The following is a 24,023-nucleotide window of genomic DNA, read 5'->3' as shown; positions in this document are numbered from 1 at the left end:
AGGAGGCGATCGATGTCTACGGCACTGGAGTCACTTGTATTGTCTGAAGAAAACCCGAGCCACGTTGGCAACAAGCGCCATAGGCCTCATGCATGCTGCTGCGCCGTTGCAATATCTACCAGCGTACGGCCGTTGCGCCGGAGACGTAGCTGCACTGCGCCGTCAGCTATTCGCATGCAATCTGACCCTCAAGTCAAGCTGCGATACGAATACGAGCCCTGTGTCGTACGGCAACTCAACTGCGCTGGACTAGTACTCTTCAAGACATCAAATCGACAAAGATGTGGTGATAAGGACTGGGCAGTGGAGCTTCTAGAAGGCAAATACAACATATATGCTTATACAATTTGATGCAGTAACAACTGACAAATGAGGATCGAATGCAGTGTGGAATATATCCATTGTTGCATGTTGGCCCCAGATCATCATCATAGTCCTCAACTAAGCCACTCTTTCCCGGCAAGTGAACTTGTAGGCTGAACTTTATGACGATGGCGTCCACATTACTTCGAGCTCCAGCAAGCTTATCTTAGTTCTTCTCCCACTCGACTTTTATATATAGAGAGAGAGAGGGGGGGAGGGGGCTTGTTTGGTAGAGTTTAGAATTCTTGAAGCTAGGTATCCCTACCTTCAAGAATTTATGGAGTTGGAGCACGGAGTACATCAAGTATATTTGGATGAACCATAATTTTCTCGTTTTATACTAACAATAGAGACTTAAACCATTTTATTTTTATAAACTTCAGATTTGATGCGGAGCTGAGAACTAAATCCTACCAAACAGGACTTTACTGACCTTGGACTCTGCTATGTAATATAAATCTCCATTTGAGACGAGAACAGACATGCTCTCAGGACAGGGTGAGAACATGTCATTGTTTGGGCTGTCCAGCTGCCAAGCACTGTTCTGAAACTACTGAATTCTCCGAGAACTTAACAAGTCCTAAGAAATGTTATTGTCAACCTTACATCAAGAAAAGGAGACCTTGTATATTTATTTTTGCAATAGTCTATTCCTTCAAGATAAACAAGTAGCTAGCACAACTGCTACATGATAGTGAAACCGATGCAGCGCTAATCAGGAGAAGAATTTAGGTGCAAGGGTGTGGACAAGGAGCGAGGAAAAGAAGGATGGTGGTGTGTGAGCTAGATTAGATAATGCAGTGCGCACAGCGCACTAGGGGGTGGTTGGGCCTCTCTTCTCACTGACTACTGCTAGCGGCCGGCGCCAAGCCAAGCGAAGCCGAAGCCCCCTCTCCACTCCACACCATCCCGGCTTTCTTCGCCACCTACTCCCCCCCTAACTTTTGGAAGGGTGCAGCTGCTGCCCGCTGCAAGAACACTCCAACAAGAAGCAAGCAACGAGGGCACAACAATCATGTACTCGAAGTTACGGTCCAGTCTTTTGGAGTCTGCTGCTTGCCTGCCTGTACGTAGATAAAGACATGCATTTATATACATATACCTGGTTGGAGCTGGTGTGGAAGCAAGGCGTCACCCTTTGGAAAAACCAGACGCACAAGGCTTTCCTGTTGCAACAACCAATCCACCATGCCCTCGCGTGCACTGCTCCTGTGTACAACTCTCGCAAGCTACAAAACTGCAAGTTATTAACGACTTGCCGCTGCTTGTGTTCTTCTTCCAGCCTCTCTGTAACTGTAAGTTATTAACAAGCTTGATTTCTTGTTCTTTGTATCGCTGCTGCTGTTCTCCTTTTAACTTTGATATGATCGTCTCAAATCACCAGGTCAGGATCATCTGAAACGTATACTATTTGTCTGCAACGACAAGTCGGCAGGTACTTGGTTTAATTTCTGTGATGGAGTCGGCGAGGTTTCAGTACAGCCCAGACCAACGCGGAGGAGCAGAGGACGAAGAAGAGTGCAGCAGCCATCTGGAGCTGGAGCTGGAGCTGGAGCTGGAGGTCCCTTGTTTCTTGGACATCTACGTGCACCACGCGCGCAACATCCACAACATCTGCATCTACGCCAACCAGGACGTGTACGCCAAGTTCGCGCTCACGTCCGCGCCCGACCACGCCCCCGCGCTCTCCACGCGCGTCGCGGCCGGCGGCGGCGCCAGCCCGCGCTTCGACGAGCGCCTCCCGCCGCTGCGCGTCCGCCGCGGGAGGCTCGGCGTCGACGTGCTCAAGTGCGAGGTCTGGATGCGCAGCTGTGCCAAGCCCCTGCTCGAGGACCAGCTCCTCGGCTTCGCGCTCGTGCCGCTCGCCGCCGTCGCGGCCGCTGATGGCGCGCGGCTCGCGCAGGACTTTGAGCTCTCGTCCACCGACCTCTTCCACTCGCCCGCCGGCACCATACGGCTCTCTATCGCCCTCTACTCAGTGCTTCCCGGCGACGCATGTCCACCGCCGGAGCGCAGCGCCGAGACGTCGATCACGTCGGAGGTGGTCATCCTCGATCCCGCGCCGCCGGTAGACTACTCGAGGATCGAATTCGATGACCTTAACGTGGCGAAGGAAAACGACGCCATGGTCGTGCAGTACCTGCCGTTCTTGCACCTCGGGGAGGTGCGGCTGCCGGAGGCCATGGAGGACTGCGAGATGAACACGAGCCCGCACGGGGAGAAGACAGCGTCCTCGGACGGAAGCAAGAATGCTTCGACGACCAGCACGGTCAGCGACGACAGGGTGATCTCTTCTTCCGCCGAGGTGACGATAGAGAAGCCACGGCCCGATGTCGACGAGTCCACGGCGCCCATGTCCTGCCGCTCGCAGGACACGCCGACGTCCAGAAGCGGGAAGGACGGAAAGGAGAAGGGCGACGTGTTCAAGTCGCCCCTGGGGGACATCGACATGGAGGCGGAGCAGAGCGCGATGCAGCGGCAGATCATGGAGATGTACATGGAAAGCATGCGGCAGTTCAGCGAGTCGCTGGCCAAGATGAAGCTGCCGATCGAGCTCGGCTGCGGCGACGGGGTCGTCGTCCAGAAGGAGGAGAATCCTGACAGCGAGGTGAATCAGCAGCAGCAGCAGCAGGTGAAAAAGGATGGGGCAAGGGTGTTCTATGGAAGCAGAGCTTTCTTCTGAACAAAATTTGCAGAGAGAAAACAATCTCTTCTTGCAAACGTATCGAGTTCGACACAGCATTCAACATGCAGTTGAATCATTACTTATTAGATTTTGCTTGGCAATGATATTGTTAACTTAATTCCTTCATCGAAAGTACAAATTGCACAATATAGTGGAGAGTAACAGGGTTTTGTTTGGGTAGCTAATCAGGCAAGATTATTTGCTTGGTGAGGTTTCTTCATGACTACTAGTAGGCTTTCTTCATAAACTCTGAGAAGCCAGATAAGTGTGCGAAGTTAAAGCATTAATGAACTGTGAGATGGCAAGAGCTTAAAGCTATTAGCTAGAGTGTTAACAGCATCTGATTGCTTATTCCGTGTGTAAAGACTGCCACTGCAGTTAGCAACTTAGCACATTATGAACAGTAGGGATGGTTTTCCGCATGCCCTTTTTTTGGAATGCAGGATTGGAAAAACACAAGAATATGATAGGGTGATAGATGCAAAACAGAAGATTACGAAACATAGGAATTTTTTAGGAATAACCATTTGGATAGTCCATAGTAAAAACACAGGAATTGTAACCATGGCAAGCGTGTTTTAGTTTATTTGCTTAATCAACCATCTATAAACATATTTTCTATTGCTCACCAACAATTAAGCCCCACTGACAAGAATTGCCATTAACTAATAGTAGCAGCATTGAGTTTTTTGTTCTTCGTGCATAGGAATTTTACCAAGAGGTTTGAGAGGATGCTAAAATCCTATGGAATCAGTATGCAAAGGAGTGAATTCCTATGGAATACTATTCAGTTCCTGCAAGCCAAATAATATGATTAAAAAAATTCCTTTGGGAACAGTGTTTCCTCCAAAATCCTCCCAAAAATCCTGTAATCCAAAGGGTCCTTTGTAGGACAGCAGAGTACAGAGGTCCAATTATATATTTTACTTGCCAATGGTATAATGTCTTTAGTAGTACTCCCCTTCCTTTTTATAGGGGGTATTAGAATTTGAAAGCAACTAGTAAAATTGAAATTTTCTTGCAAGAAGAACATATATGAATATTTGTTTAACCAGGGAACGGCATCCCTGTTTAGTTGGCTGCATTTTAGGATATCCAAAAGCATTTATGCTGGTTGCTAAGCTCTGCTATCTTAAGACTGAAGACAAAGAGGCGATTCCTCTTTGGGCCACAGTACCAAGACAAAGTGATGCTTGAATCATTCTCCCATTCTACCTCCAGCCGAAAGGGCCGCATCAGATGGAAATGATCTGCTACCAGTAGTGATGGTTTTGTCAAGAAACCAATTGATGACTAAATTAACTTCTTTCTTGAACAATGACTACTTGACGGCAATCATTCATCTGTATACTCAAATCCAAGCGTTTTAGTACGTATGGTTATGTGTTTTCACACGCGAAACGAGCTGCGAATCAATCAAATCCTAGCTGTTGTTTCGTATTGTTGAACGCGATTGACAACAACTTCATTACTTCTCACAAGAAATACCCAGTGGCAAGAATTGCATATGTTAGACTCAATGGCCTGCCTGATTTTCTAGGTGATCATTGCATCAAAATGGGCAATTCACTGTCCAATCAACGTATAGGGTTATATTAGATTCTAATATCTTGATCATAACCGATATGTGTGGAAACTAAAATTCCGACCAAAGATTAAGATTTTCATGTGTTTTGTATAAAAGAGTAATTCTTATGAAAGATAACTTAGTTAAAAGGAATTGACAAGGAAATAAAAATTATTTTTTTTAAAAGAGATTAACTCGGCTGGTATTGAAAGCCAATAAAAGTGTTCACAACTAAACGGAAAAGTAAAAGATCGTGAAGCCGGAATAAAAGGGGCTGGGGACACCGGCGAGCTATACAGGACCAGAACGTTTCCAGTCCAGGACCTCAACCAACTATCCTATTACATCCCGAGCCGACTCCACGAGATCATATTTCGCCAACATTAGATACAGGCCTTGGAGTAGGATTGAAGTCTCGCAGCCACCCTCGGAGCTGGGATGAGGCGCTATCCACCTTCATTTTATCGTTATCATGAAGAAGTATACTCCATTTTTGCACAAATGATACAGCTAAGATCAGAACTTCATCTGACCTTTTGGGGAACTTCTTCTCGATCGCCATAGTGTTCCTCATCCTCCACAACACCCAAGCAACACCTGCAAGGAGGAAAATCCCTAGATTTTGAGTGATATTAAACAACTTCGAGAGCCAACTCGCCCATAAGGCGACTACCGAGGTGGGGAAGCCATTCCAACCAAAGGTATCTCTTAGCGTACTCCATAAAAATTGTGCGAGAGCACAGTCGAAGAAGATATGATCGATATCCTCGGTTTTATCACACAGGTAGCAATATTTGCTCCCTTTCCAACCATTTTTCTTAAGTGTGGAAGCCACTGAGAGTTTATTATGGAGCATCTGCCATAAAAAAATCTTGATTCTAAGGGGTAATTTAGTGGCCCAGATCACCTTAGCCCCTTTGCTATTGACCCCTTCAAAGATCAGGAACCTATACAAGGATTTAGTAGTAAATCTCCTTAATTTGTCAAGAGTCCATTCCACCTCAGCTTCAGACCCATTTGGTTGGACGTTTTGTAACTTGAGTAGCAAGTCCTCCCATTAGAGTATTTCATTTTCTGTCAAACTCCTATTAAAATGGATCTCCCACTCATTGTCCACATAACATCCAGATATCAAGGCCTCTGGATCATCACACATGCTGAGCAAGGCAGGAAAGTGGATTTTAAGTGGAGTTTCACCCAGCCGCACATCCTTCCAGAAGAAGACCGTATTGCCTCTATTCGCTTTATACATGGCCCCTTATTGGAAAAGGTGCTTGACCTTATGCAAACTCTGCCAAAACTAGGAGGTCCCTTTCTGTTTGGAGGTGAAGAAGTTGCCATCTGGCATGTATTTGGTTTTGAGGAGTTGGAGTCAGGATCCCTCCTTCCCTGAGTAAATCTTGACAATCCATTTGATAAGCAGGCATTCATTCATGATCATTGTGTTTAAAATGTCCAGACCACCATAGTCCTTAGGCCTACAGATGGCTTCCTATTTAGCCAAGTGGTATTTGTTTACATCCTCAGCTCCCCTCCCAAAAGAACCTAGCTCTGATGGTGTCCATCTTCTTGCGAACCCCTTTAGGGAGGAGGTAAAATCTCATAGTATATATGGACAGGCTAGTTAGGTACGAATTTGTTAGGATCAATTTGCCCTCATAGGTCAGATTTTTATCCTTCTATGGATCTAATCTTTTGCTCATTTTTGTGAGGACCTTAGTGGCTGCAGTAATTCCAAGGTGGTGATCAGAGACAGGGATGTCCAAATATTTCAGAGGAAACACCCCCAATTTGCAATCGAGCATGTTGGTCACCTTATACTGCTCATCCTGCTTCATGCCAAATGCAAATACCGCACTTTTGTGAAAGTTAATCTTGAGTTCAGGCAACCATTCAAAACAATATAAAATGATCTTAAGATGAAGGACGGAGGTGTCAGATCCATCAATCATAAGTACTATGTCATCAGCATACTGGATATGAGTGATGCCTCCAAGAATCAGGTGGGGAATCACTCCCTAGAGCAGCCCCTTAGAAGATGTTTTGCCCATCAAAGCATTTAAAGTGTCTGCTGCAATGTTGAAGAGCAGAGGGGAGACAGGGTCACCCTGCCTTAGCCCCTGGTAGGTTCGAAAGAATGGTCCACTTTAACTATTAATATTAATGTATACTTTATCTCCTTCGACAGATTGCATAATCCACTCAATCCACTTCGGAGGAAACCGAAAAATCTGCATCCCTTGACAGATTGCACATACTCTGCCCATAAAAAATGTTTTCTAACCGTAGGATCAAAGAATATGGGTTGTTTTTAAATTTGCCCATTATGTTGCAACGTGGCATAATCCGAAAAAGGGCCCGAGGTTTTGGACCTCTCCGAAAGAATTTCTTTCCGTTGCAGAGCAACCAAACTCCCGCCGCCCTCGTTCCCGTAACAAATCCAAGGTCCATGGGCCTCCAAATAGTCCTGGGCTATATTGGAGGACCTCAATAGACTAAGCCCACTTCCTGAAAAAATGTGACAACCCCAGGTTCTGACCCAACACAGAAATGGTAACACGTTAGGCCCAGCATTAATTTATCGGCCCAGCATATTAGCCCACAACTAACACGGCAAGTCCTGAAAATAAGTTTAGCCTAAACAGCAGCCTTGTCGCCAGGTGTGATCGCACTACTTTGAGGGCGAAGTGGAGGCTGTGGTGTGCTGTTGGTTGTCCACACACGGTAGCAATTTAGTTTGGTAGATGCGTATAATATATATTATTCTGTATTTTGGTTTGGGAGAAAAGATTGATTCGAGCTTTTCTTCGTAGCCTAACGTAGCTTACATCTACTCGTATTGACGGCCCACTTATCAGTGTCACAAAATCATTTTTATATGAATAATCAATCACAATCTTAACTCTTGTATCTGCTCATACGAGCTCAAATTCGATCAACCAAATAGAATCTCAGTTCAACCTATCCAGACAGATACAAATAACTAAATATTTTTATTTCTAATAAATATAATTTCGTTCAACCTATTTCTTCTTGGTTTGTATATATATTCTATAGGGCAATCAATCACATCTTTAATGTAGAAGGAGTCTGGTTGTAGGGCAAAGACCGGCACCAATGCTCCATTGAGAGAACGATCAGGCTAGCTGTGACTTTGTTGGGGATCGAATAATTAATAAGTACGAGTACTATCTAATATAACGGTAGGATTTAAAAATAAAATACCCATTAAATCAAGGGTGATATATCCATATGGTATGTCTACAATTGTTGTGAGATAAAATAAACCAAATATATATTTCCAAGGATCTATTGAGTACTACAAGGAAATATCACTTAGATATGGCAAAAATTTCCAAGGATCTATTAAGCACTACAAGGAAATATCACTTAGATATGGTAAAAACCCAAAAGTATAGAATATACGGCACTGTATTTACTAAAATAGATAACATATCAGTGTATTTATAAATTTAATATGTGTATTTGATACCTCATTTCTTGAAAAATGGTTTTTTATACACCGTGCACCGAAAATTCTTCGGTCCCATCTTTTTCAGTACACGAGGTGCCAAGTACAGTGCACAGTATTGTATTCAACACCTCGTGTGTCGAAAGCTCCCAAGTGCCGAATACGGCCAACTGCGTCACATCGTGTTAAGTTAAGGGGAGCTTTCAGCATGGACGCATGATACTGCTTTTTCCATGCTACGCGCATGCATGCGTGGTGCACTTTTTCTTTGTCACGGTCATTGCGTGCTAGCTATAAAAGGAGAGGAAGAGCAACGTTCAACGATTAGGAGCAACGAGGAGCAACAACAGCGCAACGTAAGATGAGGAGCAGCAACACGATAAGCTTCAGTTATAGTAACTACTTAGATTTTGTATGTAATTAATACTTAGATTAGTAATAGTAATTAGAGTAGTAGATTGTTTTTTTCGTACTGATTTCTAAATAACCTACATGGTCAACTAAAACAGAACTTATTATCGTATGTACTATGTATTACGCTTTAACAAATTATTTGTAATAGTTAATCCTATCAAACACATACCGTGTCTTGAATACTATTATCCAAAATACATATCACCTTAGGATTAACTATTGTTATATATATTAATGACAAACTACATCTTGATATCTAGCATGCTTAGGATTGAATACGTCCCTTCGGAGACATCACTTTTAAAACACATATCTTCGGAGATAAAATTCACTGTTATCAATGATAACTTATATAACATGAATCCTTGATGGTTGTGAATTTTGTGATGGTTGTGAAATCCTTGATGTCGTGTGGAATATGGTGAGTGATGTGTAAAAATAGGTGAAAACTGTTTGACGGGGCAGGTGTAGTAGTACTCTGGATGAGGATGCTCCTAGGACTTGAGTCACCTCTGTGGTGTTTATTGCCAGCAGATACCTACCCCGGCCACTTAAGGTCCGAGTCAATTGTCTCGACATGCTTAGCCACCCCCGTTCAACTATGCTTCCTGAATGGGCAGGACTTGACTTCCCTTTCACCAGACTAAGTTGGACATAATATTAGGAGGTTGGGAGCAACGTGAGGCCAAGTGCCTATCTGTCCCTTTGTCTGAAGGTTTCTAGAACCGGCCTAGACTTAAAAAGGTAACTGTCCTTCAGTGTATGGCCTCTAGGGCTTGGGGTGTCTCGTAGAAAAGCCCGACAGGAAAGATATTTGGAGGGTCTCGGTATGATTCGCTCCTCCATTTACAACGGTTGAAGGCTAGACATATCACTTGGGTAAAGCTGTACAACCTTTGCAGAGCATAAATTTATTCGAATAGTCGTGTCCACGGTCATGGACATGCGAAATATGACCCCATTTGACTAGACTCCGGGTGGGTATGTCTTGATGAGTGTGTGTGAACTAGATATCCGTGTGGTGAAGTTCCTGGCTTAATTCGTTAGAAGTTGTATGGTACTAGAGGTACACCAAATGTGATAATAGGAATTTTGGAGTGAGGTGCAGTCTCTTCTAGAACCGAAAAAACTCCAGATACAGCTTATTACCTTGTTTTGAACTATTCAAATTGTTTTGAAGTCTTTAGTAAATGACACAATTGAATACCTGTATAAAACTACTTTAAGCTAAAATCAAAACCGTAAAGTTTTGCCCTTGAATTCCCCATTATGCATCTATCAACACTTCGTAGTAGTATAAGGTTTGCTGAGTAACTTTCGTACTCACTCTTGTTGTCATCCAGATGAAGAAGTCGATGCCGACTTCACCGGAGCTGGGAATGAAGAGTAGTCTAAAGAGTCGCGTTCGCAACCTCGCTGTTTGTGGCTTGGACTTTTGCTTTCTGCTGTGTTTTGTTGACCGTTAGACCAGGTTTGTAATATATAGTATGGTTTATAACCTTCTGTACTTAGAATTTTAATATTTATGTATGAAGTTTGACTGTGATAGTATAACTGTTATACTATGCGTATCAGCTATTTAATCTAGAGATTGATACAGGAGGCATAGGAGATCCCGGGAATGGGGGTCTTACAGGTACTATTGTTGCTCTACGCTGATACGACGATCTGCTAACTTAGGCTTCAGACACGAAGTAACCATATGATGGAGCTTTAAACATAAAATGACAACGTATCTATCCTGACTCAGGTTTTGAACACTAATTGGCCACATGACAGAGCTTTAACGCAACAACGGTAGCACGACATACATCGAAAGCTTGCATGCGAGAAAAGGAAACAGTAGTAGCACGCCGAACTAACGCGCGCCGAAATCCCTGAGCGGGCAATGCACGAGGCACCGTGAGCAAAAGGATGGAGCATACAACATCTGTGGGCCATTCGCAACACCTATTTTTGGTAAATGAGGTGCTGAATATACATGCTAAATTTACAAATACAATGATATGTTATCTATTTTACCTATTTTTGGTAAATACGCGAGGCACCGTGAGCAAAAGGATGGAGCACACAACATCTGTGGGCCATTCGCAACACCTATTTCTGGTAAATAAGATGCTGAATATACATACTAAATTTACAAATACAACGATATGTTATCTATTTTAGCAAATACGGTATCGTATGTTGTATATTTTTGGATTTTTGCCCTTAGATATTTAGAAGACAAGACTACGTGTGAGAGTCGAGATACAACTACCCGCCAAGACTATATAAGGAGCGCGGAACACGTTGAAGGGATCCAGACCCAACCCTACTTCTTCAACGCAAGACACAACCTATACGATCTTGACAACACAACCATGCGCAAGATCCAACACACAAAAGAACCGGTCGAGTGGCCTAAGAATGAATCTAGACACCCCATTATATTCTTTGATTTTTAAAATAATACAAGACAAAAGTAATAATATGACATAGGCTATTACCCTATAGAGAATCTAAATATGTCTAAACCTTATATTCATCGAGCTCTCTACCATCAAATAATTAGAGGGCCATGTATCCTTTATTTTATAAATATTTGCTTACGTCTATTTACCAACTCCTTTGACATACCTTGATGTAGAATGCAATGTAAGTACACAATCGCAGCCTGAAAAGAAACCGAGCCATATAAGGACGCTCTCCACTATATCGTCCGTGTCTGAATGCTGTTACGAGTAGCGTCCACATTTCGACACTGATCTATTTGGCGTCCTTCCTAATTTTATAATTAATCTCTATTATATAAAATATGAGTGCTTTTTCACCTTATAATTTCTTCTTACTCTTTTTCTATCTAATAAACCTTCTAAAATTTAAATAATTTATCTAATTTTATTATCTACTTTCATCTTTCAGTCTCTCCATCTTGTTACTAACTGTGGATATGAGGTTTGTTTTACTAAAGAAAATAAATTAGGAGAGAATTTAGCGGATAATCTTCTATTTTTTAATCACATCTAAAATCAAACTACGATATTGCTCCTGATGTATTTATGCGGTGATGCTCCCATGCTACATACACATCTTCGTACCTTAAGTTTGTTTTTAATATTATCGTAATCAATATTTATATTTTTATTGCAAGGTATAAGTTTCATATAATTACCACTTTTAAAATTATGGATTAATTATTTACTAAAGGTCAAACAAATCTGACGCAACACGATTAAACTCAAGAAAACACGATTAAACTCACCCACGCATCCATTTACTCAGGAAGGCCCTTAAGGGGTTGATTTCTACAAACTTGACGTGATGTCTGCCTGAATTCCTATAAGCAAGCACAGTTTTAGTTTCGATCAGTACTTAAAAAACATAATCCCAATCAGTTCCAAAAGGGTAATACTAATCGGTTTTCATAAACCAAATTAATACCTTTTTATAGTCGGTTCGTAAGCCGTAATCGTTTGAGATGGACAAGAGGCTAAAATTGACCGTAATAAAGTATTACTTAAGTTGGTTTATGGCTAGAATCGACCGGATTAGAGCTTTGAGCTTCTATTTCAGTCTGTTCCACTAACAAGCTCTCATTAATATCATTTTCATTATTAATAATTTTGACAAATAAAATTGCATGACGTGAGGGTAGCTTCCCTAGTAACTTTTTTTTGCAGTTTTTCAATGTTAAAATAGTTTTTTTTTTAAATAATATCACAATCGTTTTTAGCCACGATCCTACTGTGATAATAATTTATATAGTCGGAGTGGGAATTGATTGCGATATGCACTGATTTTTACAGTCGCACGAGGACAATCAATTTTTTTTTTAAAAAGGTCTTTTTGACCTAGCCTTTTTGAAGGCTTTTTATGGGTGCTGGGGTTCGAGGTTCGGCCAGTCGACTTCTCCCGCAAAACCTTTACCAACTGATATACGGTCAGTTCCCAACGTAAGGACAGTTAGTTTAACAACGGACTGGACAAATAATTCCCAACCGAATGGAATTGCCCTTTGTAGTAGTGGATTAGATTATATCCTATTTCTTGAAGTGAAAAATTACCTTACCCCTTCTTTGAGAGGAAAATTACGTTACCTCTGAGGGAAACAGGAATACTTAAAGCTCTCTGCAAAAAAGAAGGAAAATTTAAAGATATTTAAATTAATTCCATCAGTATTTTTCTTTTACCTCCGAGCAGTTGGGGTTAAACACTGTCGCTTCGTGACAGGTGTCAAGGCGAGACGCATCTCGCACGAGAAATAGGCCTCCTGGCCACGAGCCGGCACGCGCCATTCCCGTTCCTTCACGTTCACCGCGCGTGTCACCTCCATGTCGACACCCTCACGCTACGTGGGTACGGAATAGACCGCATTCCCTGTCACCGATGCGCCGGTGTTCATTAGACTAATCACGGCGCACCATTTTAAAATGCGAGCAACGTGATTAAGATAAGCCGAAGGCTCATCGATAGACCCCCCCTGCCGGAATCCTTCTCCCTCCATTTGGCGTATCCATACCACTAGCCATATAGCTTGGATAAGCAACCTATCAACCTACTATCTATCTATTGGCTGTCTCGATTAGTAGTAGGAGTTTTCTAATCTACTAATGACATGGCTTGGGTCAATTTGTTAAGCACTAATCCTGGCTTGAACCTACCCAGTGATGTAGATCGATGACATAGTGTCGATTTGTGATGGGGCTAATTTGTTTAGTTTGAAGTAATATAATAATGGTCAATTAGCTAGATTGCTTTTGCTGGGGGAAAAGGACAATAGAAAATAAACTCAATCTACACAGCGATAGATATATAAAATCGCATTCTTCAGTTGATTTTCTGCTAGATACTTAATTATATCATTCAATATTTTTAAAAAAAATCACTGTATTATTCATGATCATATGCACACTCTTCTGTGCAGTGTTAGAATGATAGCATCAACCCCAAGGAACGGTAGCACCAGATATGTTCTCGCTCAGTTACTGAAATATAGAAATAATATGAGCAAATCAAATTGCTATGTGGAATATATAGTTTATTTTGTTTGTGCGCACTTACCGTCCACAACAACTTAAGAAAGTTTATGATTTGAGCCACAAGATGTAGCTTATGGACACTCATTTCCGTGGTACATTGAGTGACAATGCAAATTCTAAAGTTTTTTTTTTCGCGAATACACATCAGAGCTACGTATCTTCGTATTAAGGAGGAACAAATATATATTCATACATGACGCCCCTAGCAGGGCACCATATCAACGTTAATTACTAGGAAATTACAAGAAGAAGAAACAACTAAGTAGTCCAAAGTTAACGAAACCAGGTAATCGAGCCAAAGCTATGTAGCCAGTCCATAAGGATGGATAAATGTCTTGTCCTGATTTTGCATCATTGATCAATATCTTTCCAAATGAGGGACATCAAGACGTAAGAGGAGATAGTTAGCATAAATATAACTAGTTGATTGGCGCGTCTACACCACATCTACATGACAAAAGAAGACTAAAAAGATTAGATTCATCAGTTTTTGATATCTCAATATTTATTTATAAATTTATTAATATTTAACACATTTATTTAATTATGGAAAAATAGTGATACTTTCATGCATGCACGTAATTTTGACATGTAGATTATTTTAACCGATTTATCAATATAACTATTATTCTTTTTGCTATTTTTCTGGAATTTTGCAAAAAAAAATTATGTGTATGCATATATATATATATATGTATGTATGTATGTATGTATACGAATATATTTATGTATATGTATATATACGTACAAATTCGTGGATCCCACCTAAACAGTACTTACAGTAATTTAACCTAGGATTGCTACAGCTCTGGACCCTTTAGTATATGTAATAGATGAGCATGGTAGTACAGTGATCAAATGCACAATACAATCGTACGACACCGAGCAAAGGAAAAGAGTACAACCGTACAATCTCAGTACACGATCAAACGCAACAACCCAAATTCAAGCATATGTAAATGATATCAAAGTAATTCCGAAAAGATCTAAAATACATTTTAAAAAAGAAGTGTACCAGAGAGCTCGGGTGTACTTGCTACTGGTCACAAACATGCATGTAGTCTTAGACAAACATGACCTTGACTCGAAACCTTAGATTGGAAACATGAAGATCACATGCTTATATTTGTTTTAAAAAGTGCATTGCCATGGTTTATATATATACTATAGTAGAAATTAGTTGTCAATACTATTTTTAATTTAAAGATCATGTCTGTATCCAAAGTAACACATATTTATGATAGGAGAGAGTACTAGCTAAACATATCCGTCATGGATGCCCGTTTAGAGTTCATGCGATGTTTTAAATCTAGATTGCAAAGTTTAAAGCCATAATAAAATATTTCATTTTCTTCTTCCGATTAACATCAGAGATAAGTTTTTTTTCGTCATTTGAAGCAAAGCCTAAGGTAAAATCTTCACCCTGATAATTTAATTTTTACTTCAATTCTTTTGAAATAATGTGTCCCATCATAGGATTCAGTATTATTTAACTACTTGTGAAGCGGTCGTGCCAATGTGACACTCATCCACCATCTCACCTCTGTATAAATAGGGAAGTCATCCCCCTGGAACTGACCTATGCTAAGCTAGCTTGATCAAACCCCCATCAAGAATAGTTAACACTAATCATCATCTCAATAAAATTCGACTAGCCAGGGTCCCCTCCCTACTGCTTCTGCTTCGCAAAGGATAATCTCGTAGCTTTCCTCTTTCACCCTCCCTGATCTCTTCACGAACAGCAGCATCACAGCAGCTAGCAACACGCGGCATATATGGACCACCAGCTGTTCGACGACACCTTCGCGAGCAGCATCTCGTCGCTGGAGGCGGACATGGTCTTCTCCGGTGGCCAGATGCCGTCGCCGCCGTGGCCGGACCTCGACCTCGACCTCGACCTCGACGACGACATCCACGACCTCTCCGCGCCGGCCGCCAACGCCACCTCCTCTGGCGGCTACGGCTCGGGCGGCTCCGGTTCCCACAGGAAGGTCAGCCACAACGCGTACGAGCGCGACCGCCGGAAGCAGCTCAACGAGCTCTACTCCTCACTCCGCTCCCTCCTCCCCGACGCCGATCACACTGTAATTAAATCGACCAACAACACGTCCTCGGTCCTCCTGCATGTAAATCAAGAGCATATATGAGATGTTGACGATGCGATTTCGCTTCTGGTGCTGCAGAAGAAGCTGAGCATTCCCACCACGGTGTCTCGAGTCCTCAAGTACATCCCCGAGCTTCAGAAGCAGGTGGACAACCTGGAGAGGAAGAGGGAGGAGCTGACGAACGCCAACTGCAAACCAGGAGTGCTGGACACGAAGGAGAGCATAACTCCAGTTGTTTCTGCTACTTGCCTCAACGACATGGAGATCATGGTTCAGGTCAGCCTGCTCAGCAATGTGGCTGCCACAACGCTACCTCTCTCCAAGTGTATAAAAGTTTTGGAGAACGAAGGCCTTCACCTGATCAGTTCATCAACTTACTCCACCTTTGAGAACAGGACATTCTATAACCTCCATTTCCAGGTACATGACTACTTCCTTAGATGGTACTGCCCTTCTTCCGTGATGTTTATTTGATCTTTGGCTAATACTCCCTCCGATTACAAATGTAGGTTGTTTTAGACTTGTGCATAAGGATTAAGAAAGTAGATCAAATAATCTTGTTGCCCTTTATTTATTCTGCATTGAAAAAAATAACTTATTCATTTGTGAGAGTGATAGCATTTATTAAACAAAAACAAGACGAGAACAAAACAGAAAAAAATGCATAGAAGTTCGAGAATAACTTATATTTAGAAAATAGTTGAGGAGGCTAAAACGACCTACACTTGCAACCAGAGGGAGTATATTAATCAATAACTAGTAAGGTGTTTCACGCTAATAGCGTGGCTAGTCTCGTTGTAATATTTTTTTGGTAATATTTGATTAAAAATTAGACTTTTAACTATTTTTGTAAGGTTAGTATCATTTAGTTACAAAACACATAAAATTAGAAGAAAAGATAAAAATTATGTTAGTAGAAGAGAAAAATATTTATGTTTTAAACTTGTACTTGAATCATATATACGTATTGGTTCGATTCGTGTATATTTTGATCAACTGACAAAATCACGCATTAGGTTTAGGCAGCCCAACCAAAATCAGAATAGGTTTGTCTTGCCTGCGTGTTGTGCTTTGCCCTCTTGATACGATGACCTTTAGCTACACGATGCTTATTAATCTATTATCTTAGTAACAATTTTGATTGTTTTATTTTTATTATGAATTTTAGCTATTGATTAATTGTATTTTATATGGACTTTTTATTTGGATATTGGATTTTTTTTCTAATACTATATTTGATATGGATCTATCTTTTTTTCTATTATAGCCCCAATTTTAATTATTATTTATTTATTTTATTTGGACTCTTTATTTAGATATTTTGCTTCCCGAACTATATGGAAATCAAACTGCTAATTTTCCATAATTTTTAATTTCGAATTTAGCTATTTATTAATCATATTTGATATGAATTATTTGGTTTCTGAATTTAGCTATTTATTAATCGTATTTGATACGGACTCTTTGTTTAAATCTAGACCGTTAGATGTTTATAACAACTAGGCGGATTGGTGTGCCTACGCCGTGTCCATTTTTTGTTGTACAGAGCATGACAAAAGAAGACTAAAAAATTAGGTTTACCAATTTTGGGCATCTCAATATTTATTTATGAATTTATCAATATTTAATACATTCATTTAATTATAGAGAAAATAGTGATACTTTCATGTATGCATAAAATCTTAACATGTAGACGATAGTAATACGAATCTAACTAATTTTTTCATATTATTTTGAGTTTTAGATATCTTCCTATGCATTTTAGATTATTTTAGCCGATTTATCAATATAACTTTTATTCATTTTGCTATTTTTCTAGAATTTCATAAGAAAATTATGAATTAAGAAAATCCATCAAGAATTAGACCTAAATTCCATTTCTGATTCTCAGTACAACCAAACACTAGCATTCGCTTGGGCCCAATTCCAATTCAGGAATTCTTGGCCCAATTTAGAGAATCAAACGGGGCCTAAGAGATAAGTTAGGAGTTGAAATTAAATTAAGATTGTAATTTTTTCACTCTATATAAAAGGGTAACCAACACATTCTTGTAATTAAGTAAGAGAAAAAATTAATCTAAGTCTATGAGTATATGAGCAACGAGATTTATGGAATTACTTCTCCCAACCATACTAAAGGTTCTATGGGTACTGAGTGCAACTTAACCTAAAAAATTAGAGTATGTTTGTTTCAACTTACAGATTGTAGATTATGATTTGTAATATGCAAGCTGAAACAAACAGGAGATCCCAACAAACAGAGATTGTTGGATTGTTACAATAGAAGGTGGATTGTTGAATTGTTACAATCTGGAGATCAGATTGTACAATCCGACTTTTACATTTTAGCTTTCATAATTTAGCTTTTTACAATCTATAATTTACGAGCTATTTTTTACAATCTATAACTAAAACAAACATATCCTTAGTCTTCCAAATTAGTCCTAATTCACATGCTATATAGGCCCTACTGGGACCCTGGAGCAACTTGACACAGGGGAGTGTCAAGATATAGATCTTGTTTCTGATAATGCATCCGAATGCATGGTAGGTCCAGCTTGGATTCGTCCTTCTTCTATATAACTAGTAACTACACATGTGTTTAATATATGTAAAATAAATTTAAAATATTGCAATTCGAAGAAGTAAAAGAATATAGCATAACAAAAGAGATATTTACATATCAACTTTTCAAAAACATATGCGTAGTTGTCAAAAAGATAGCACAATTTATATTAATTCCTTGATTTGTGAGTGGGGAGATTGTTGAATGAGGAACGGAGTTCAACTTGCACGGTGATAATTTGATCAACTCAGGTGAATGATAGAGATCATTTGAATCTGCAACAACTCATCTATTTCATAAGAGTATAGATTACACTCAAACCAACTACAAGAGCCCTTCTAAATGCTAGGTGCCAATGACTCATGAGTAAAAAAAGCAAAGTATGTGACTGCCACGTCGTTTAATTGTACGGACTTAATTGGTATCAAGAACCTAACAAGAATTTATGTAAAATTAACACGATAATGTAAAATTATAATTCTATGTAAGATTGGGCAATCCAGTGCTTTATTTCGATCGGGATACAGCCTTTCTTTAATTGTGCAGACTTAATTGGCACTTTGCGAGTTTGAACTTTGAAGGCTATGATTTGTATTAATTAAAACCTAACAAGCACCTTGATGACAAAATGAACCTGACGATATAACTTTATAATCATATGTACGACAATCCGGACGACTTAATTGGCACTTCTACCTGATCAATGTGTGTTCAATTACGTTCTCGAAAAAAAAAATGTGTGTCGAATTTCTGTATTCCCAGATAACTTACAGTTTTAATCCTCTCCATGTATTACACTGACAGAGAAATCAAACGACGATGAAAAAGGAATGCCCAGCGTTCTGCGAGGAACTGGAGAAGGTCGTCAGGAAGAAAGCAGGAGAGTAGCTAGCACTACGAATTCTGGCCCTGCATATATTAAATAATGGATTGTTGTACACTTTCTCTATGAAAATAAGTATAGTTTTGAACATCGATACAGTTTCTAAAATACAACTTTGATTATTATTATTTTAATATATTAATAAAATATAGTAAAATTATACTCTTATGAAAGTATTTTTCGAGACAAATCTACTAATATTATTTTCAAGTATCCAAATTTAATATAAATAAAATAATTTGTAGTTAAAGTTTAAAATAATTGACTACATATAATCTAAAATAACACTTATTTTAGCTCAGAGAAAGTATGTAAGTGGCTATGATCGAGCGGGACCAATGGCCACATATAGGTAGACAAGATAAATACTAGTACTAAGACTACCTAACTATATTCCCTTCATTTCGTTCTCTTTCCGATTCTCTTCCCTGTTCCCATTCTCTTTATTTCCTCTCATCTCCAACAGCTTCCCTTCGAGGGGAATCGCGAAGGGAACGGAGAAAGAATCCCGTCCTGAAGGGAATGACCCTGGGAATCCCGTCGTGAAGGAAACCGTGAAGGGAAACCGTTGGAAGCGCTGAAGAGAACGGGAATCCCTTCACGACGGGAATCTGGGCCGCGAAGGGAAGCTGTTGGGTTTGGTCTAATGCATTATACATGCCTAGCTTACCCCGCTACTTCCCCAGAGTGTTGTACCCGTATCACGATATATATATGATATCAATACACGTTGATACGTCTCCGATACGGTATCAGAGAAGTATCGGAAAATACAGCCCAAAAAATAAATAAAATAATCTCAATACTCTTCCGATACTTCGTAGCCCATAACCCCTCAAATTGATGTCCACCATCTAAAGAGTCCAGCTTTTCAACCCATTTACCCATGTCAATGCAACTCTAAATATAATAGCACCGATTCGAACGAGCCACCAACCATCGCATGCTATGTGCCTCTATCTCTTTGTCTGTTGCTGCTCTATCCCGCCGACCGAGACCACCGTTGCATCGCGCCATCGCCAACTCCTTCCCGTCGTGCATTTTACTAAATTATCTCTATTTGGAAGTGGCTTTGATAGCCCTGATTCAATTGACAACAGAAACAATCTTGACCGTAAGGAATGGTGGGGCATTCATGGTCAAAGGACCTCAGGGTTGAAACTTTTATCTTTCAAGTTCTTGGCAGCCATCTTCTTCTACATTTGAAAGGAATTAGAGTATCTATGATTTCATCCATAGCATAAAGAGAAATAGGCTCACTCCTATGCGTGTTGAGGATTTAGTGTTTATCCACAGAAACATGCGTCGTTTTACAAGAAACTCTGGTGAATATTTGAAGGGCCGAAGTCACATGTGGGATGTTGGAGGCACAAAGTCGCATGTGTGATGTTGAAGGAGATGCCTTTGATTCCTTTGTTGGTGCTAGCATTCTTGAACTAGATGATCTCTCACTAGATGAACCAGAAGAGGTCATACTTTTTGAAGATAGAGAATTCTGATATAGAGACATGTCAATTATTCAGCCTTGCGCCTTATATCATATATGTAGTGCACTATTTGAACGTGTAGTCTAGTAGTATATTAGTATTATCTATTTGTACTGAACTCGATTTGTTGGTATAAAAAATTATTCATATCATTCTCTATAATTGCTGCATTCTTATTTTTAATTATATATATCGGTGTATCCTTATTTTTCGAAACTCCTGTATTATCGTATTAGTGTACCCGTATCGGGGCATCCTTCTAGTCTTTCTTTTTTAGCCCTGATGATGCATGCAAGCGTGACATGGTGTGTCAATACCAATATATGCACTGACGGAGCTTCATTGTGGCCAGGGAGGGCCATGGCCTCCTCTATTCTTTAAAATTTGTCAAATAAATACTTAATATTGTTAATCAAACTTAAGTAAATACTGGTGTATCTCCTTTTATTTAAGCATGTGCGGTTAGATTGGCCCCCTCTTGAATCTCATCCAAGTTAGCATATATATATATATATATATATATATATATATATATATATATATATATATATATATATATATATATATATATATATATATATATATATATATATATATCACTCTGCCAAATGCATGCATGCATGACACGTATAGTGTGTGCCACTATGACCGATGGAGTATATGTGTTGACCGCTTTCATACTTTTGCCTGTGTATCGGATGATGATTTTAATCTGCTGAAACAGATAAAGAAAATAATTTATGAGTCTTTTGTTAAAAACGGTTTTTACCGAAAGCTGTTTATGATTTTTAGCTTTTAACTTTTGAGAGAAATTTTTAGATTCTCAACACACTAAAAATCAGAAAAACAATTTTCAACCAACTTATTAGTTTTTAGTTCATTTCATTATAAGCTAGCTTTTCAACTTTTCAAAACCTAACAATAAGGTAGTATGTTTGCTCGCAGCCGGCAGTAGGGTTAGGGTTAGGAGTTTTGGAATTTGGGTTCTTTCATGACTATCGGACTTAGAGGAGGTCAAGAGAAGTAGACTGATCTGACGGAGGAGGCGCGTGCAGAGGCCTGCGGATCCCACCACTGGTCACGGGCGGCGAAGGATGACTGGTGGGTGGGGGCGAGTGAAAACAAGAGGTTAGCGAGGAAGAGACAGCAACTCTGGATCTGACGGTAAGACCGAAGGCAAGAGCAAGCCAGCGTTTGGAATGAGCGGCGTGAGGTCGAAGATGAGTATGAGCATCCAGCTCACGGCCGTCGGCTGAGAAATAAAATAGAAATCAGGCATATGAAAAAAAGTATCTCAAAAAAATAAACACGAGTTAATTCGAGTAGGGTTGAGCATCAACGGATGATTATCTCTGGAGCAGTTGATGCCGCGCTCACAGCCCATGAAAGCAAGACGGACGGTAACCGCGGATGGGGAGGCCCAAGCCCAAATGGGACGAGACGGAACGCGGAAACGGCCCGGTCAAGCGGAGGAGATGATGAGGCGGACAGGGTCCGACGCCGGCGCCGAGACCGCCGACGCATCTCGGATCGTTTGCCGCAGGGGAAGCGGCGCATGCATGGTTTACGTAGGTCCGTACGTCGTCCGCCGGGGTGGCTTTGCAGCGTCAGCCGGCGGTGCTCTTGCACACATCCGGTGCGGTGCGGTGCGGTGCGGTAAACTCATGCAATTCTCGTGTCGAGCCCTGCTCCAACCGCGATCTGTTGCGTGCGCGTGAACCACTCGTACGTGTTCCTTCTACGTACGCCTGCAACTGCAATGCCGTGTACCTAGGCACACGTACGCATGACACTCTATTGTGAGTCTTAATGCACGTTAGCTACGGGTATGTCAAGCATCACTGCAAGAATGCATCACATTGTAGCTTAATTTGAGCTCATTAATAAGAGTGTAACCAATTTTTTCTAAGGGAAAAAAGTGTGTAACTAATCTGTACATTTCGCTGCACGTCCTCGATTATAAATGAAATCTACGTACACTACGCATGCGGCTATCGTGAAGACAACAATCTCGCCGGCGACCTCAGCCACTTGCTCCTACCACACTCCGCTATGGTCTCGAGCCTCGGCGACCATGTCTGGTTCCTCGGTCCGACGAGCTGCGCGTAATGCCTCTTCAGCTCAGGCGTGCTGCACAGCTCCGCCGTCGCTGAAGACGCCACCACCGCGCCGCAGGACTTGCCCCCACGCCGGCCGCCGTCGCAGGTGATCACCTTCTCGATGAACTCCGGCATGACCCTGATGAGCGTGGCGCCGCCGTCGCCCTTGACGTACTCGAACGGGCACTGCCCGGGGCCGGCGAGGGGCACCTTCGCGGGCGCAGGCGACAGCGCGGCGAGCGTGGCCGCGGTGAGCACCTTGAGGCAGGCGAACCGCGCCGCGGGGAGGACGAAGTAGGTCCGCCCCGGCAGCAGCTCCTCGCCGGGCGATATGACCGGGATCGGGAGGCCGACGAAGAAGGAGTCGGCAGGGCAGACGACGTGGCCGCCTGCTGGGTGCTCGGCTGCGACATCCCCCGCGGTGATGCACGCGTCGTCGGTGACCAGCCTCGTGTGCGCGCCCCAGTAGACAAGCCTCACCGCCGCCGTCGGGTGCAGGCACGGGGAGAGACCGTTGCCCATGGCACAACGTGTGCGAGATGGATGTCTAGAAGCTTCTAGAGATGCACCTCTCACTCTCAGTGGACTTGCAAATGGATGAAGAGAAGAGGAGAGCTTGAAGCGGCTTGTGATTCTGTGGGCTATATATATATTATAGTATATGTGACGGAGAGTTGAACGAGATTGACCTTGGAAAGTTCAAAGGTGAGGTAGGGAGTCCGTCGTATTGTGTTTTTACGCGCGGGGCTGGCTGGGTCAGTGGTCAAAGATGACGGCCGGCCATTCCCGAGACTCGAGAGCGAAGCAGAAATTTCGGCTCAAAGATGTCGACGGCCACTTCCGACGGCCGACAGATGGAACTGAACATGCTGCTGCGTCGTCGTCTTGTTTGGGCTGCACTGCACATGCGCGCCAATTGTCCTCGTGGCCAGCGGAGCAGGGGGTGGGTGATGCGCGTGCGCATCGTTGGCGGTCAGTTGAATGATCCACTCGGATAGATGTGTTTGGCAACTGGAGTAGTATTTGCCAGCCACTTTGGTCGTCTGATCGCCCTTGCCCCTACGCCGGCATGTATACTTTTGATTTATTTCTAGAAAGGAGATTTTTTTCTTTTTGGGGGGTGATGTGTTCATGAATAGCCTTGGGGCTATTTTTTTTGACGCGGGGACGTGGGTTTTTTTTTTGGACAAAAATCAGGAGAACTGCTTATTCATTTATTAGCGGTAACAAAAGCAAAACATCACAACACACCGGAAAAATAAACTAACAAACTACAGATAACGGAGCCCGACACAAGTTATCGTTGCTAAGCTCATCGCAATAGCGACATAGTAACTCCGACTTCTCACAATGGACCTCA

The 24,023-nt window shown here is 41.5% G+C and overlaps 3 protein-coding genes across 3 annotated transcripts; 2 read left to right on the top strand and 1 right to left on the bottom strand.

Annotated features, from left to right (window-relative positions):
* The first annotated feature begins 1,119 nt into the window (after window positions 1-1,119).
* LOC133909615 (uncharacterized) lies at window positions 1,120-3,370 on the top strand. Its single transcript, XM_062352125.1, has 2 exons — window positions 1,120-1,658; window positions 1,748-3,370. The coding sequence occupies exon 2, from the start codon at window positions 1,820-1,822 to the stop codon at window positions 3,044-3,046; it is 1,227 nt and encodes a 408-aa protein (XP_062208109.1). The 5' UTR covers window positions 1,120-1,658; window positions 1,748-1,819; the 3' UTR covers window positions 3,047-3,370.
* An 11,727-nt stretch (window positions 3,371-15,097) lies between these two features.
* Window positions 15,098-19,169, top strand: LOC133909614 (protein IRON-RELATED TRANSCRIPTION FACTOR 2-like). The gene is made up of 3 exons (XM_062352124.1): window positions 15,098-15,607; window positions 15,707-16,048; window positions 18,999-19,169. Exons 1-3 carry the CDS (start codon window positions 15,299-15,301, stop codon window positions 19,080-19,082), a joined length of 735 nt encoding a protein of 244 aa, XP_062208108.1. The 5' UTR covers window positions 15,098-15,298; the 3' UTR covers window positions 19,083-19,169.
* Window positions 19,170-21,851: 2,682 nt separating this feature from the next.
* Window positions 21,852-23,474, bottom strand: LOC133910245 (uncharacterized). The gene has a single exon (XM_062352761.1). It carries the CDS (start codon window positions 23,183-23,185, stop codon window positions 22,556-22,558), a length of 630 nt encoding a protein of 209 aa, XP_062208745.1. The 5' UTR covers window positions 23,186-23,474; the 3' UTR covers window positions 21,852-22,555.
* Window positions 23,475-24,023: the final 549 nt, after the last annotated feature.

Source organism: Phragmites australis, chromosome 2 (genome assembly GCF_958298935.1).
Source record: "Phragmites australis chromosome 2, lpPhrAust1.1, whole genome shotgun sequence".
In the NCBI taxonomy this organism is placed as follows: Eukaryota; Viridiplantae; Streptophyta; class Magnoliopsida; order Poales; family Poaceae; genus Phragmites; species Phragmites australis.
The sequence above is the reverse complement of the archived record's forward strand: the minus strand, read 5'-3'. Positions and strand labels throughout refer to the sequence as shown.

Bases quoted from the DNA above. Each gene is read 5' to 3' on its own strand.
- LOC133909614 (XM_062352124.1), top strand. From the start codon at position 15,299: ATGGACCACCAGCTGTTCGACGACACCTTCGCGAGCAGCATCTCGTCG. The intron at 15,608-15,706 runs GTAATTAAATCG...CTGGTGCTGCAG, and splicing joins TCCCCGACGCCGATCACACT to AAGAAGCTGAGCATTCCCAC. The intron at 16,049-18,998 runs GTACATGACTAC...TTACACTGACAG, and splicing joins TCTATAACCTCCATTTCCAG to AGAAATCAAACGACGATGAA.
- LOC133909615 (XM_062352125.1), top strand. From the start codon at position 1,820: ATGGAGTCGGCGAGGTTTCAGTACAGCCCAGACCAACGCGGAGGAGCA.
- LOC133910245 (XM_062352761.1), bottom strand. From the start codon at position 23,185: ATGGGCAACGGTCTCTCCCCGTGCCTGCACCCGACGGCGGCGGTGAGG.